The 16353-nt window shown below is 42.0% G+C and overlaps 1 protein-coding gene across 1 annotated transcript; it reads left to right on the forward strand.

Annotated features, from left to right (window-relative positions):
* The first annotated feature begins 259 nt into the window (after window positions 1-259).
* Window positions 260-13817, forward strand: P2RY10 (P2Y receptor family member 10). Its single transcript, XM_090061196.1, has 3 exons — window positions 260-398; window positions 2674-2770; window positions 11038-13817. The coding sequence occupies exon 3, from the start codon at window positions 11091-11093 to the stop codon at window positions 12066-12068; it is 978 nt and encodes a 325-aa protein (XP_089917322.1). The 5' UTR covers window positions 260-398; window positions 2674-2770; window positions 11038-11090; the 3' UTR covers window positions 12069-13817.
* The last annotated feature ends 2536 nt before the right edge of the window (window positions 13818-16353 follow it).

Consider the following 16353-nt stretch of genomic DNA (forward strand, 5'->3'; position numbering starts at 1 on the left):
TCAGCGTACATAAACCAGTTTGAAAATGGCTGAAACTGGTTTGAATAAACCTGGTTGACTGTAGTATCAGACTTAACTGATTTAAGTTAAATGAGTTTATGCAATGTCTACCTCAGACCCCTTGCTGGTTTAAGTTAAACCAGACTCCCTCAGCATCTTGGCATGCTCTTTGTGGTGGGTCGGGCTCTCTGCTTCACAGCAGGGCTGGCCCCTCCCCTTTGCTGCCTCACTGGAGCTCAGCAGAGACTGCAGACATATACTTCACTTCCCCGGCTCCCCCACTCCCCGTCCCGTCCTGTCCCCTCTGCCTTACACAGGCATCTCTCAGCATTAGTTAGCATACTGCATGCTGGCTATTGTCTGTGCTGTAGCAGATGGGACAAAGGCAGAATCAACAGGTAAGTGATAATGTCCCTCTGTTGTGTTCTTAATGGGGTGATAAACACTGTGTTATCAATTACCTGCTGGGCTGGTCAGGATAATCAGAGCATCCTGCCAGGGCCTGGACACTCTCCCTGCCCCTCCACCTGCTCAGCACTATCGAAGGGAGGGAGGGCTGCTCTAGTGCACCCCAGCTTCTAGCTTGAGCCACTGCAGGCATGTGGCTGAATTTCTGGAATGAAAAGGGAATGTCTATCCACCTCCAAGTTGGTTCAAGCTTTGCAGGTTAAACTAACCTGCAAAGATTGAATCAGTTCAGGCTCAGGCTTTTTGAATGTCTGTCACTAGCCCTGAGGTCCTTTCCACACCTACTTTTCTATGAAGGTATTTTCTGCATAGCATGCTGTACTGTGGGGTATTGTGAGAGGGTTTAATTAAAAAAAAAAGAGTACTTAACTGGAATGGATCCAAAAGCAAATATGCTCCTGTTGCTCATGACAATGAGAGGGAGAAATATAACCAAACCAAAGCAAAAAACCCCACAGTCTTGATGTTTCTCTTCAAACAAGTCATATAAATAATTATAAAACAAAATTCTTACAAACACCTGTCAAGTCCTACTAAACCTTTCCAACTCCTCATGGGAACAGAGGATTTGATAAACCAGAAAGCTGCCTGATATTTCATCTAGCGCAGGAATAATCAACCCATAGCACACGTGCCAGAGTGTGGCTTGCAAAGCCATTTTGCTTGGCACACACTTTGGGGCAGATGGTGGGGAAGTGGCTGGGGCTGGGCTGCCACAACAAGGATCGGGTCCTTCACAACTTCCCACCACCCACCTCTTGCATGTCAACATCTTGCAAGTTGAGGTTACAAGTGTTTTTGGCACTCTGCCCAGAAACGGTGTTGACCCCTGATCTAGAGTGAGTCTTAGGTAAATTAGAATGCAAGGTGTAAATCTTTCATAGCGTCTCAGACTCCAGCAGTACACTGCTTTAAATGATGTGCTGATTTACAGTCTGGTCTAGGTTGTAAAGCAAAGATGGAACGTGTATGCCATGATTAAAAAAGGCATGGCCAGCATGGGCTGGAGTCTCTGACCTCAATTTCTCCTGCTCTTCCCTTTTCTGGGTGTTGCTACCTCCAAGAGTACCAGGATAAAAAAAACAAACAAACAGGCAAGATACAGGAAAAAGGAAGGGTCTTTGCTTCTGCCTCTCCTGCCCACTGAAACATGCAGGTGTAGGCATAGCCTGAGCACTCAGAGCAACATCTAAATTGTTGCTAAATGAGGAGGCAGGACATGGGATGTCCTAGCCCAGTCCACTACTGCTTGTGCCCTGAAATGTAGTAGCTACACACTGCAAACTACAGGACCAATTTTGCAAAACTGAAACAAGGCAAAATCCCACTGATTTCCCAAAGAGACAGTAGGAGTAGGCCCTCTGGAATTTTAAATGTTAATAATCTTGTGTGATTTCCTCCTCTTTTCCCTTACTCTTAAAGTGATAGGATTTTGCCATTTACTTTAGAGGGTCCAGGATTTCTCCCCTGAAGCTTGAAACATTTAGAATTGCTACAGACTCTTTGTCAGTGGATTGTCATAGTAAATTTGATTTGTTTTGGTCTATGTATTAAGTTCATAAAACAGTGATAAAGGTTCACGCCAGCTCAGAAAAGCCACTGGGAGCTTTACAGCTGATTTTAATGGTAGCAGGAGCAGGCCCTATACACAATGGAAATGAGCATTGTACAAAAAAGCAACATAAATGATACAAGACATCATGTGACTAGACCAGTATGCAAAAAAATGGGAACTGTAAACTAACCCTTCTTGCCCCATTAGTGTGTGGGAAAATACCCTTACAGTTCTTGTAGTGCAACTCACAGCTGGGTCTGCAGACAAGGGTTGCACGAAAATTCTGTCCTCAGTGACCTGTAAGACAAGGAACTGCGGTCAGAACGAAATATCTTCTTTGCCTGTCCCACCCCTGTGGTATGGTTCTTGTGGGCCAACTGATCATCATTGGGAAAATGTGCAGGCATGGTCCCAGATGGAGTCAGTGAGAATGATGAGGAGTTGATGGGGCTGAATTCTGATGGGAATCATGAATGTTTCATAAGAACTCGGGTCTTGGTATAAAGCATCCTGATTTCAAGCGCACATTTTGTGAGAAATACTGTATGCTGTCCCTAGCATGTACTTAATGACACAAGTGCAAGGGAGGGAATTAACCAAAAAGTGTACCTTGGGCTGAACTGACGTAATCATTCTGCTCACTTTCTTAGATCTAAACAAAAGGTTTCTGTGGTAGAGCCAGACACTGCATTGTACTTCCTCTTCTAAACACACCAGTTACAGTGAGCAAGATTTCTGTTATACAAGGTAAGATTATTTTAAGATCTCTCAATGCATTAAAGCAAGAATTAACAAAGTTTTTTCCTCTGCAAATGTTGCTTTCCTTGCCCTTTTTTACCCTGGATATACCCTTGTTAAAAGTGAAAGTTATGGAGACAGGGTTTTTCTAGAAAACTCTGCACACTTGGTAAAAAAGCAGCAGTACGAGTAGATCTGCTTGCCCGCCGAAATGCTTGCAGGAGCTAAAGGAGCTAGCTGTAATAAGCTATTGGTTTCCAAATGGATAGCATTTATGCTCTGGCAGTTAAAATTACGTTGGTTGCTATCAAGCATAGTTACAAGATGTTCTATTATCCTCGTTCGCTAATTTCTGAGATAAAAGAATATGCATATTCTTTTAACTTTTCTATGAAGAGACAGAAATTAAAGCAAATTCTATTTCCTCTAGCAACCATTTTTAGTAAAATAGTAAGAATCTTTGTTTTAACTTTTATTCTTACATAATCTGTGCCACTTTATAAGTATTTTGTGAGATTAGAATAGTTTTATTCTAAAGATAAGCTGGTTTGGGCTCAATGTTACTCTCAAGAACTGAGTCAGTTTGCACTGCTATTAGAACAGCAATGATTAATTTGCCTTAACTATATCTGGATTCTCTGACAGATGCACTTAAATCATAGTTTTATAAAGATTCCTTACTTAAGAGATCCTTAACATAACACACTTCAATTGGTGGAGAGGCAATTAGAATGAATTGAGCTGATTAGTTTGATCCTTTGTATAGTGGCTAAACAAATTACTTGTGCAAAGTAAATAGTACTCTACTACCTATAAGTACTATAATAGAAAAAAGTACTATCGTACTAAAATACTAATTGGTACTAAAGGTACTACAGACAAACTCACCAGTGCAATGGGGCTCCAAACTTTATTAAATAAAGCAAAAAGGAATAACCCTAATGGTGAATCATTTGGCACGTTAAGTCAGTCTTGCCAGAAGTTTGCAGGGGAGAAATCACTGGCATGAGGTGCAGTATGCTATAAGTACATGAGGTATTTTCTTTTTAAAAAGAGATACCTGTATTGTCAAGATGTGCTGCAATGGACATAAATCCTATCTGAGCATTATGGGCCAAATTCATTCCTGATGCAACTCCACTTCAGTAGAATCCTGCCAATGATGAATATGGTCCCTTCAGAGCCAAAATGGTACTGTGATTATTGGAAAGGGTATGCACATTTGCATGTGTATTGAAGGGTGTGGTACAAAACATTTTCATCAGCTGCTCATACTGATGGACAACAGAACACAGGAGGGAAAATATGAATCAGATTAGCATTGTCAGATGCGTCCACATTACAGTTTGGACAAGTAGCGACCAACAACTACCCAAAAGGGTGGCTTTTCCACTTTTGACTGTGAAGGTTTTAACTTGAGTTGTGATTGCAGCTGTCTGCAAGACGCATGAATCAAGATGGATGCTAGAGAAAAGAGTTTGTAACATAATGTAGTTATTTATGTCAAGACATCATTTGATGGGCACAGTAGAAGGGTATGGAGCAAGAAATTATATTCCTACACTTCTTGGTTTCAGAAAGATGAATATTTGTTTCCTTATAATGGTATAGTGGTAATACTTGCCAAATAAGTAATAGTGTGAACAATGAGAGGCTACTCTTCCTTACTATCCCAGCCTTGCAAATGCAAACTGTGCTTACAGTGTAAATTGATTAGTTTACATGAGACACTTCAAATATACATTATTTATTTTATTGAAACTGCATGTTCCAAAGAAAGTGTCTCAGTGGGAACGTGTGTTAGAAGCAGCTTTCGGTGTCCACCTGTGGCTCCCAAACTAGGGTAGTAAGTGTTCAATGTAGATTCAAAAAAAAGGAGGAAGATTTCAGCCAGTCACTTGTGTTCTACAACATAACAAAGGACACCCCTGCATGCTAATACCTTTGCAATTAGAGGGCTCATTTCCTGCAAAGCATTGTACTGGATCTCTCTCTCTCTTTCTCTCTCTCTCTCTCTCTCTCTTTCTGTGTGCGTGACATGCATACACACATGTAGGAGTGAAAGTTTAGAAGGCGGTTTAATCACACTTGGTATGCATTATGATTTTAATAAACATATTGACAAGCATCCTGAATGGTGTGTAGGAGTGTTGTAGATGCACATGATTATTCTATAATAATTTTGCATTCTTAGTCAGTTCATCCTTCTTTCACCATATGCTGCCTGATCCAGAATCCATTAATATTAGTGTAGAGCCTCCTATTGACCCCCTAGACTGTGGGCTAGGTCCAAGCTAACTGCCAGTCTAACACAGCCCATATGCCAATTCAAGTTTTTAGCTTTCATTTTTGCTCAGCTACAATTCTGTAGGAAGTGTTTGAAACCATGTGGCAGTAATTGCAAAGACTCTGAACAGCTACTTGTCCTCGTTTAATTTCAGTTAATCCTTAATATATGAATTTCCCATAGGAACTTGAGGGACATTTCTCTGTGAAATAATTTTGCTATGAATTATGCAACAACAGAACAGGAAGTTTTAAACTGAGATAGTATCAGAAAATATTCAACCAAATAAAACCAATAAAACATAATATCAGAATACTCCAAGCACATTTATGTTTCTGGGTATTTGCCTAGTCCTCATCACTGTTTTCTCTAATGAGGTTAGAAACTTATGCCTGAGAGAGAAGGCAAAAGAAACAAAATCTTATTTGACACTGACACCTTGTGGCCAATAAAAAAGCCTAAAGAAACCAAACAGGTAGAACTGGAAGAAAACTCTTACTGTTCTGTAACTAATAATAGTGCCAGGCCTAACTTATTGTAATGCCCCTGCTTTTTCTGCTGTGAGAATATGGATTTTATACAACCAACAAACTGCACAGATAAACTCTACACTGGCTAGATTTTAATTCACATCCAAAACGCTTAGTAAAAGGCATAAGTGATTCTGTAGTGGCAGAAAATACAGGTGAAACAGGACCAAGAATATTTTCATAGAATCATAGAAGTCGGGTCGAAGGGACCTTGTAGATCTTCAAGTCCGACCCCCTGCCTGTGCGGGAGAAAAACTGGGCTCAGATGACTCCAGCCAGGTAGGCATCACGCCTCTTCTTAAAGGCCCCCAGGGTAGGAGCCAGCACCACTTCCCTTGGAAGTTGGTTCCAGATCCTAGCTGCCCCGACTGCGAAGTAGTTCTTACAGACGTCTGCTCTAAACCTCTTCTCCAACAACTTGTAGCCATTATTCCGTGTTATGCCAGGGGGCGCTAAGGAAACAAGGCCTCTCCCAAACCCTTCTGGTCCCCTCTAGTGAGTTTATAAACGGTCACCAGGTCCCCCCTCAGCCTTCACTTGTGAAGGCTGAACAGATTCAGGTCCCGCAGTCTCTCATTGTAGGGTCTGCCCTGTTGTCCCTAGATCATGCGGGTGGCCCCCCTCTGGACCCTCTCAATGTTGTTCACATCCCTCCTGAAGTTATCTTAGACACTTGTTCAATACAAAAACTTTATTAATGACCTGCACGTAAAACATTCTCATTGCCAAAGGACACAAGAGAGGGTCCACTGAAAATAACCGCACATGATACCAAGCTAAAAGGAGTTGCAAGAGACCAGAATTCAAAATAATAAATCAGAGAAAGGGTCTACATAAACAGGTTGCTTTATCCTGCTGGTTTATATATGGAAATTAGTTGTACTATTAGTTCCTCAGGGTAGTTTTATTTTCCACAAAATGAACTTCCATCTCCAGCAAGACAAACAGAAACTAATATCCACTGTTTCCAGATGTTGGAAGAGCCTCTTTTGCTTTGGCTTCTTCCCTGCACAGCAGCCTGGCTTCTCACAGCTCGCTGGCTTGCTCCCCTTGATCTTCTGGAAGCTTTTAAAAGAGTTCCCAGTGGGACAGACCTTCATTAGCAGACTGCCCTATGGCTAAGCGTCCTTAACTGGACTGACTGCCCCTTTCGCAGGGGGAGAGACCACAGTGTTACAGCCTGAAATTGTCAAAACACAGCTCAAAGGCAAATATTGAATCGAGGTAGAATAACACACACAAATACAGTATTTGGAGAATAAATGATTAGAAAGGATGTGGAGGTTAGAATGAATCATAAAACACCAGCCACCACATGATGCTTATGCAAAAGAGGAATCTATTTCAGCGTCTTGCCAATGAGGAGATACTTCCACCCTATTCAGTTCTGGTGAGGCTTTAGCTGAATTTTATGTCCAGTTTTGGGCATAGCCCTTTAAGAAAGGCAAATAAATTAGGGAGTTCAGAAGTAGCAGCAAAAATGTTGAGCACACAAATGTTTAAAAAAATGTTTAAAAAAACCACATGACCAAAGAGAAAAGACTAAAGGAATTGAATTTTCTTAGCGTAGAAAAAAGTAAGACTCAGAAGGAACAACAAGAACAATTTTCCAACCCATAAAAGATTGCTACAAATCCTGGTGATCAGTTATTTCCCATTGGCAGAGAGGGGCACATAGATGGGGGTAGGACATGAAGAAATCAACATATATTTGCAACTAATATATAATTTGGATATTACAAAATAGCACTATGAGGATAACTTAAGGAGTGACATAACTTATTAAGAGAAGCTGTGGAATCTCTTTCACTGCAAATTTTAAAGAACAAGGTAGACAATGTTCATTGAAGATGGTTTAAGACAAAGGTGTTAGACTGGAGCCAGGGCACACAGCTAATCCAGTACAGGCACCTCATGCAGTCCTTATCCTGCATGCACCATGCACTGGCCCCCACCTGGGTCTTGTGCACAGAGCTGGCATGGGGTGTGCACTGCATGAGTTGCCCAGACTGGACTGGATCTGCGTGCTGGTTCTGGTTCTTAGGGCCAGTTTGTGTGCTATATCTTTTGATGTCCCTGATTTAAGTACACTAGATTTTGCCTCAGTACAGAAGGGGGGGATCTCCTGAGGTCTCTTCCTTCCATTGCTATAATTTTATGATAAAACTGTACAAGATAGGCCAGCAGAGCAGTGGAAACACTACAAATGTTAAGTAGCAGAGTTTGGAGCTATGGACACATGCCACTTGAAAAGGCACCTTCCCGTGCTGAAAATAGAAAGCACTATGTGGGTGTGCACATGTGCACAGCTCCCTGCAGAGAGTACAAGAAATTCATCTCAAAGGCATACTCTGGCTCTCCTGCCAGGGGGGTTGCTCCTTTGTTCTCCCAACCCTGAGGTCGGCAGCCGCTCTGCTGCCACCACTGTTGCTGGAGGCAGTAGCAGCAGCAGCAGTATTGCAGAAGCTCCACAAAGAGCCATTTTCTCCCATGTTGTTGGTAGTGGTCGCTCTTTCTGTTACAAAGGTGCCTGTAGAACTCAGCAGCATAACTAGAAGGGGGCAACTGGGGCGGCTTCTCTGGGCACCAGCTTGAGGTGGGGAGCAGTCAGGACAAAAAAATTCTACCACTGCAGCTGGACAACCGCACCAGTGGCTCAGTGGCAGCCAGAAGTTGCCACTACCCCCAAGTATCACAGCTACCCCAGGCAGCCGACTGCATTGTGATGGCTCTTGTAGTGTTAGTCACATGGCATGCGTCCATATGGGTTGTCAGTGCTGCATGGCATTGATTTGCAGTTGCTACTTGTTAAGATAAGGAGAAAAAGAAAAACAAAGTGAAAAATACATTTTAATTAAGCAACAGGAGGAATAGAGATGGATGACTAACGTGCAGTGCCATGACTGAATGCATCACTCCCTTCTCTGGTAGATGTCACTGCAAGGAACCATGACAGAGGAGAGGGAAGAAAACAGTGTCCTTCCAGACAATCTTCTTCTGATGTTCAGGACCATATGGAGCCTCATGGATTTCAGGAGAAAGGGCCTGTAGAGAGTCAGAGCTTTCTTTGTGGCAGTCTTGAAAGTCTCCTATGCCTGGATAGAATGGATCCATCAAAAGCATCCATGTTACTGGGGATGCTCTGGAATGAAGCCAGGGAGAAAACATAGAAAAGCAGCTGGCCAGTAGGCCTGTGCGAGTAGGCAGCTATTTGAGCTGGCTTTGGATGCCAGGGATCCAATCCAGAGCTCTGGATCAGTTTTCCACTTTGATCCGGCCAAAGTGTCTCCTAAGGTTTGGAGCCGTCTCAGAGATCTGGCCGTGGGGTTTAATGAGGAATCAATGAAATATGTATAACTTTATTGTTTTTTGTCTGATTTGGATGAAACTTGCAGAGATGGTAGCCTCTGCTGAGAACATGAAGCTTGCAAGTTTCAAGAAGATCGGTACAGGGGGGAACTGCACCCCAAATTCTTGAAAGCAAAACTCATGTCACATGTATGTGTTACACCACAGAGGGGTGAAAACTGCAGGGGTAGTAGCCCCTGCTGAGGTCATGAAGCCTGCCAAGTTTCAAGAAGATCAGTGCAGGGGTTTGGAGGGAACTGCACCTCAAGCTGCAGACAGGCAAAACTCGTGACATGGGTGACACTGCGTGTTAAGGCGCAGCAGGGTGAAAGCTGCAGAGATGGTGACCCCTGCTGAGGCCACAAAGCCTGCCAGCTGTCAAGAAGATAGGTGCAGGGCTTCCGGGTTCTGGGGCCCTGCACCCCTAGCTGCTGACAGGCAAAACTTGTGACATGGGTACTTATGCAACTGACTGTCTCTGTCTTGGGGCAGTTGATTGTCTGTATTGATTATTTGCTCTCCTTAGTCTGTGGTTTTGTAGGTGTTAATTGATGCTAAGTAACTGGCTACATTAGCTAGCAACTGTGTATTGAGCTGGCCCCTGAGTGAATCATGATTGATTGGTAATTGGTAACACAGTAGCTTAGCAGCCAGGCCTGCAGTAGTTCCCACCCGCCCCTACCCCAAGACAGACACAGTTGCACCAGCACCCCTATCATGAGTTTTGCCTGTCAGCAGCCAGAGATGCAGGGCCCCAGAACCCCTGCACCTATCTCCTTGACAGCTGGCAGGCTTCATGGCCACAGCAGCGGCTAGCAGGTCTGCAGCTTTCACCCTGCTGTGCCTTAACACACACAGTGTCACCCAGGTCAAGAGTGTTGCTTGTCTGCAGCTTGAGGTGCAGTTTCCCCCAAACCCCTGCACCGCTCTTCTTGAAACTTGGCAGGCTTTGTGGCCTCACCAGGGGCGACCACCCCTGCAGCTTTTACCCCCCTGTGATTTAACACATAGACGTGACATGAGTTTTGCTTTCAAGAATTTTGGGTGCAGTTCCCCCCAGAACCCCTGCACCAATCTTCTTGAAGCACGGCAGGATTTGTGCTCTGAGCAGAGTCTATAGCCCCTGCAAATTTCATCTAAATCAGACAAAAAACACCAACGTTATAGATATTTCATTGATTCCCCATTATACCCTATTGCCAGATCTCCGAAGTGGCTCTGAAGTTTTTCCAAAGTGCTTTGGAAGCTCTGAACTGCTTCAGAAAGCCTAACAAAGCCAGTGCTTCAATCTGGACATGCTGCTTCAGACGCCAAAGCGTCTGAAGCTTCTCCAGATCCGAAGCACGATCCAAAGCCTCACACAGCCCTGCTGGCTAGGTGGATCTCTTATGACATTTCTTTTCCACTGGGTGACAGCTAAAAGGAAACATTAAACCAATTTTCATCTTTCCATTAACTTGGATAAGCTAGTGAATCAGAATAGTGGTGAGATGTTAGATAACAGGAATTTTTCTTTGCATGGGTAGCCGGCTATCAGCTCCGTTCCCACAGCTTATGGTAGTCTTGTGACTGCTTCAGTAACATGCAGCTGTCACACTCACTGAAGGATGGTGATTGAGGTACTACCTTGGGACATGGGAAATACATTCATCTTCTGTGACCCTTGGCAAGTTGCTTTTCTCCCTGTGCCTCAATTCCTCACCTGTAAAATGGTGATTATTGCACCCAGCATCACAGGGGGTTGCAAGTATAAATAAGTTAATAGCTAGAGGGTGGCCAGACACTATAGTAATGGGGATCAGATTGACAGAAGCTTGTGCTTCCTTACTTCAGAAACTTCCAAAAATATTTCTTTCTCTAATCCATTTGAAGTCAAAGACTGGGAGCACAGATATGACATGGCCATTAATGTTGTCATAAGATTATTTACTCTTGAGATTTCTGACAAGGTAGTTTTAGAATTGCACTACCACATTAAAGAGCAAGGAGATTTAGCAGTGGACATTCTCAGTCTGTACTAGCTACTAAATGCACTACTATGAAAATTACAAACATTAACACTGAAAAAAAAAATTACACTGTCTTTATAGCATTTTTTTTATTCTTTACAGAAATTCTCCATCCATCCCATCCTGTCCCAAATGATCGTACAGTCGCATTCAAAATGGCAAGCAACGTATCTTCAGAAGGCTGTGCTGAACCCAATATAACATTTAAACATCACTTGTATGCAGTCACTTACACCATAGTATTCATACCAGGTCTTCTGGCAAACAGTGCTGCCTTATGGGTTTTATGTCGCTTCATCAGCAAGAAAAATAAAGCCGTCATTTTTATGATTAATTTGGCTGTAGCTGATCTTGCTCATGTTCTCTCATTACCGCTGCGCATTTATTATTATATAAACAATGTGTGGCCTTTTGGACATGGACTCTGCCTGCTATGTTTCTACCTGAAGTATCTCAACATGTATGCAAGCATTTGTTTCCTTACCTGCATAAGCATCCAAAGATACTTTTTTCTCTACAATCCATTCAAAGCCAAAGACTGGAAGCGCAGGTATGACGCAGTCATTAGTGTTGCCATATGGATGTTTGTTGGGGCTGCCTGTTCACCATTTCCAATTATGAGATACCAAGGCATAGCTAACAATGCAAGTGCCTGCTTTGCGGATCTTGCTGTTAAAAAGATCAAAAGTATGGTAGTACCAGTGGTGATGACAATAGTAGCCGAACTACTTGGGTTTGTGGGTCCTTTAATTGTCATTGTGTACTGCACCTGGAAAACAAAAGAATCACTTCAAACATATCAAATGCCTTTACAGAATAGTGAGAAACGAAAGGCTTTACGGATGATTTCAACATGTGCCATTGTGTTCTTCATATGTTTCACCCCATATCACATAAATTTTTTCTTTTACATGATGGTGAAAGAGGACATTATTACAGACTGCTCCATCCGCCAAAGTACACTTTACACACAACCCTTCTGCTTAAGCCTTGCAAGCCTGGACTGTTGTTTGGATCCAATCCTGTACTTCTTCACAACTTCAGAGTTTCAGGATCAGATATCAAGGCATAGCAGCATAGTCATCAGGAGTCGTCTTATGAGCAAGGAAAGTGGCTCATCAATAAAGGAATAAAAATACAGCTTTTTAAAACCCTGTTCCATATAAAATCTTGGATTGTTCTCTAACTCCTCAGTCATATAAGCAGCATAGAAACTCCTGCAGCTTTAACTGAAGGTGTTTTTCAACAGTGAAAAATCTTTTGGTTTATATAAAGCAAACTTGTAAATTAAACTCATGGTAAAAACGTTGTGTGTGCTGGAAGCTGGAAAACCCATAGCTGGACTGCACTGGTCTGATCCCACACATGACCCACTTGAACTACACATAACAGAAGGGTGCAGTGTTTCAGGGTAAAGGCCTGAATGAGTTAACAGCTCTTTTCCTATTTTGCTAGCTACTTCTTTCCTATGTTGTCTCTGGTGATCAAGCCAAAGACACTCAACTATATATTTAAATACTGAGATGCAGTTTGCCTTCCTCTCCATGAGCCATCTTTCAAAATACAAGTACAGAACAGGAAAGAGAAAATGGTAAATAAACAGCCCTGAACACAAGGACACAAAAATGGAGCTTCCTCAAGGGCTGATCTTAATTCAGTATGGCATCCACAGTTCTACAAGTACAGGATAGCCTTATATGTACTGTCATGCATCCACTGGACCAGCTCAAATCCTGCTGAAGTCTGAACATTAATTTGACTGAATTGATATACAGATTTATCCTCTTCATGAGCGTGTTGTTTTTCAAATTTAGTTTACCAGCAGCAGTAGCTGTCACATCTACAGTATCTAAGCTTCATTTATAAGTGTAAAAACACAAGCAATTGATGGACACTTGCAAACTGTAATTTAAGTACTTGAATTTATTTTGTTACTCTGTGGTCCACCCAAAATTATCTTTACATTTAGCAGTGAGAGACATAAGTGATGGGCAAGCACCAGTATGCATTTAAAGAATAACCATGGTTATCTCCAATGGCAAGTAATTTTATTTTAAGGACAATAAGCTAATACAGCTTACTTCTTTTTTTAATTTTTTAAAAATGGTTTATAGATATGTAGCTATTTTAAAGGAATATTGGTGTTCTATGAGCACAAGGAACATATTTTTTATTTAAAGGCTAACTTCTACTGCAGTGGTTCTCAACATTTTTAGTCTCAAGATATCTCATTAGACTCAAGTGACTCCTCAGAAAATATCACCTCTTAGCAATCTCTGGGTTGATCTTGTGAACTACATGTAGATGGTTACACTTACACCCAACGGTGATAATATTGCCTGGCACTGTTAAAAGGATCTCAAGGCACCACGGGGTGCCATGACACCTTAGTTGAGAATCGCTGTTCTATAGCTTTATCATCAGGAAAACTGAGGATAAACAAACAATCCAATGCCCACTGAAATCAATTGAAAGACTACTGACTTAATTAGGCACTCCATTGTGTCAAAGACTGACATACATGCTTAACTTTGTGTGCCAATGGGACTATTTGCAGCGCACACATGTAAGCACACATGCAATCAGTCTTTGTAGGATTAGAGCTTATGTATATATTCAAACACATGGAATGCTATTTTTATTAGTCTTTTATCAAGTGTTTCTCCTAGGCTAACTATCAGGCAATTTAATAGCATAAAGATTCAGCTTATAGAGGCAGTTATTGCTCTTAGGATGCTTATAACCCTCAATCACCGTTCATCCTACTGGGAATGGTCTACTTCTATTTCCCTTTCAAGCTACCATTTTGCCTTAGGTGTATCCACGTCTAAGGCTCTGATTTGACTACTGTATAGTTTGTTCTACATTTTTGTTTAGAAGAATCATGCTTTAAAAATAAAAATGATTTGTGCATATGTAATTTGAGTTCCATTCATGTGTTTAGATATCTCCCAGGACAAGGCTGTACACTATTTGGTTTTGTTGATGAGTTTCATTGGCCTTTAAAGGAAAATCACCCTTGTGCAAGTCAAGGCATGTGCTCCAGTTAAATCAAACTTACATCTTTAAAATAGGAGTGAGGTCAGTCAATTCTTAGAGTGAAGGCTTTTAATTTCTACTAATGGATCCACTAAGGTGGAAGAATCTTTACCACTACAGTAGATTCCTATGATTTGCATATCTTTTTTCCTTCCTCCTCCTTCCCAAACTACACAAATAGACATAATTTGCTAATTTGCTAATACATGGGTGTAGGAGGAGTGGGGGAGAGGGGAAGTAACCACCAGAAATAACATAATTCCTGATCATAAACGAGCAACTGCATTAGAAGTTGTTCCATGCACTGTGTCAGGTCTTGAAGACTCACTGGTGGATAAATAAAAAAAATTACATCAGCTGCCGTTCAGCTGCATCTTATGTCCCATTTCCCTTACAACTAACCGTGTACATGAATAAGAAAATCCCACATGTAACAAATCAGTTTTTTTTTTTCTCAGACGTGACATTGAATGAGTGTACCCGTATCGGTAATTCAGCGGTTTAATGAGAGAAGACATGCAAATATACCTAAAAAAGTGAAATGTGCTTCTTAAGATAAAACAGCAAATACCATATGTAATTATTTGCTAAGTTACAGAAATATTTCATAAACTGAAACATTATGATGCATTGTTTTTTATGAATGGAAATCTCTTCCCATTCAGTGCTCAATTATTTGATTAGCTGATCCTTGGCTTACTTTTTATTTTCTGTTGCAGCTTTTCCAGTAAAACAAAAGCTAAAAGCTCATATGCAAAAACTGGGTGAAATGTAACTGAATATATAGAAATTGTTTTTGTCCTATGAGCAAATATGCAAATAACTGAAATATTTGACTAAACAATATGCAACTTAGAATCTATTGTATAAAAATGTTTTGTACCAGAATAGTTTATTACCCTTCTGGTACGGAAATACCTACAGGACAGTGGCTCTCTACCTTTTTTTACTCAAGACAGCTTTCATTCAACTCAAGGTACCCCTTGTTAGACTCAAGGTACCCTGTGGAAAAAGGTAGCTCTTATTTTTCCCTTGCTTTTTGACTATAGAAAAATAATACATCTATTCTTTTGTTGCAAAGAACTCAGAAAAACCACAAGTCAGGAGGCTTTTAACACTATGGATTCCTGTTGTAAATCTCTGGGATCTTGTGAGCCATGTTTGCACACTTAACAGTGCTACAGAATCACTGGTATAGTGGCATAAGGACCTGTAACCTCACTCACACTGGCAGTGATGGTTAACATTTTAACTATGCCATTGTAGTCAGTGCAGTACATATTTGTCTGTAGAGAAGGCCCTGGAAATGAAAGCCTCCATACTGAGTATGACAGTCATTCTAAAAATCACAGTCCATCTGACTGCAGAAACAGCTTCTTCTCATTTTTAAAAAGTTTCACAGCAAAGTAGAGACTGTTAAACCCTAAGCATTAACTGAAAGTTTCCATGTTGTATCTGAAAGAAGAGTATCTGATCTTATTAAAATTCTTTCCCAAGCAAAGTACTCTGATATTTAGATATCTAGTATCTAAATAGGTAGTGGCAAATAAAATTCATGTTTTTTCTTTTTGCTCTCTGGGCTAAAAGGGTTTTTGTAAGTGCCACAAAAACAACTTCAGGTCTTCTGACATTTTTTTCACAATGGTCTGATAGCATCCATTAGGATTGCCAACTCTCCTGGACTGGCCAGGAGTCTACTGGAATTGGCACTGATCTCCCAAGGACTAATGAAAGCAATATGGGAGACTGATACTGTGAATGTGTTGAACAGTACAATTAATGACTAGAGGTGCACCAATATATTGGTCCCATATTGGATTGGCACCAATAAAAGGAAAATTGACAGCAACAGCAATCTTTTTTTTTTTTTGGCTGATGTGGCTGATAATATCTCTGATAAATGCCCCATGCATGTGCACACAGCATAGCATGCAGGTAGCCAGGAGTGCAGCCTGGCAATGTAGAGAGTAGCTGGGTCTGGCTGGTTAGTCTGTTGTGAGGGAAGGGGCATGCAGGGGAAAGATCGAGGCCCCAGCAATAAGGGAGGGAGTTGGGCTGGAGCTGGGGCTGGGGCAGGGGTAGATGCTACACAGCTGGGGCAGGGTGTGGGACGGAGCTGCAAGTGGCTTGTCCAGGGGATACAGGGAAGGGGTGGTGGCTCCTACAGCTGCATGCACCCTGGGAGGGCATGGTGGGTGTGTGCCCCTGGATCTGCATGCAGGGCAAAGGTGGACTGCTGTTGTGAGCTGGGGCCAGGCTCTTCCTGGTGGGGGGGGTTGGGCCAGGGCTGCACGCAGGACAAGCAGCAGTGGTGCTGGGGGGAGGGGCTGGCTACGGTGCAGCCCCTCTCCCAGTGCCACCGCTGCCCACCCCAAGCCT

The sequence above is a fragment of the Crocodylus siamensis genome, chromosome 8 (genome assembly GCF_052110815.1).
Source record: "Crocodylus siamensis isolate JL-2025a chromosome 8, ASM5211081v1, whole genome shotgun sequence".
Classification (NCBI taxonomy): domain Eukaryota; kingdom Metazoa; phylum Chordata; order Crocodylia; family Crocodylidae; genus Crocodylus; species Crocodylus siamensis.

Coding starts and splice junctions, on each gene's coding strand:
- P2RY10 (XM_090061196.1), top strand. CDS start 11,091: ATGGCAAGCAACGTATCTTCAGAAGGCTGTGCTGAACCCAATATAACA.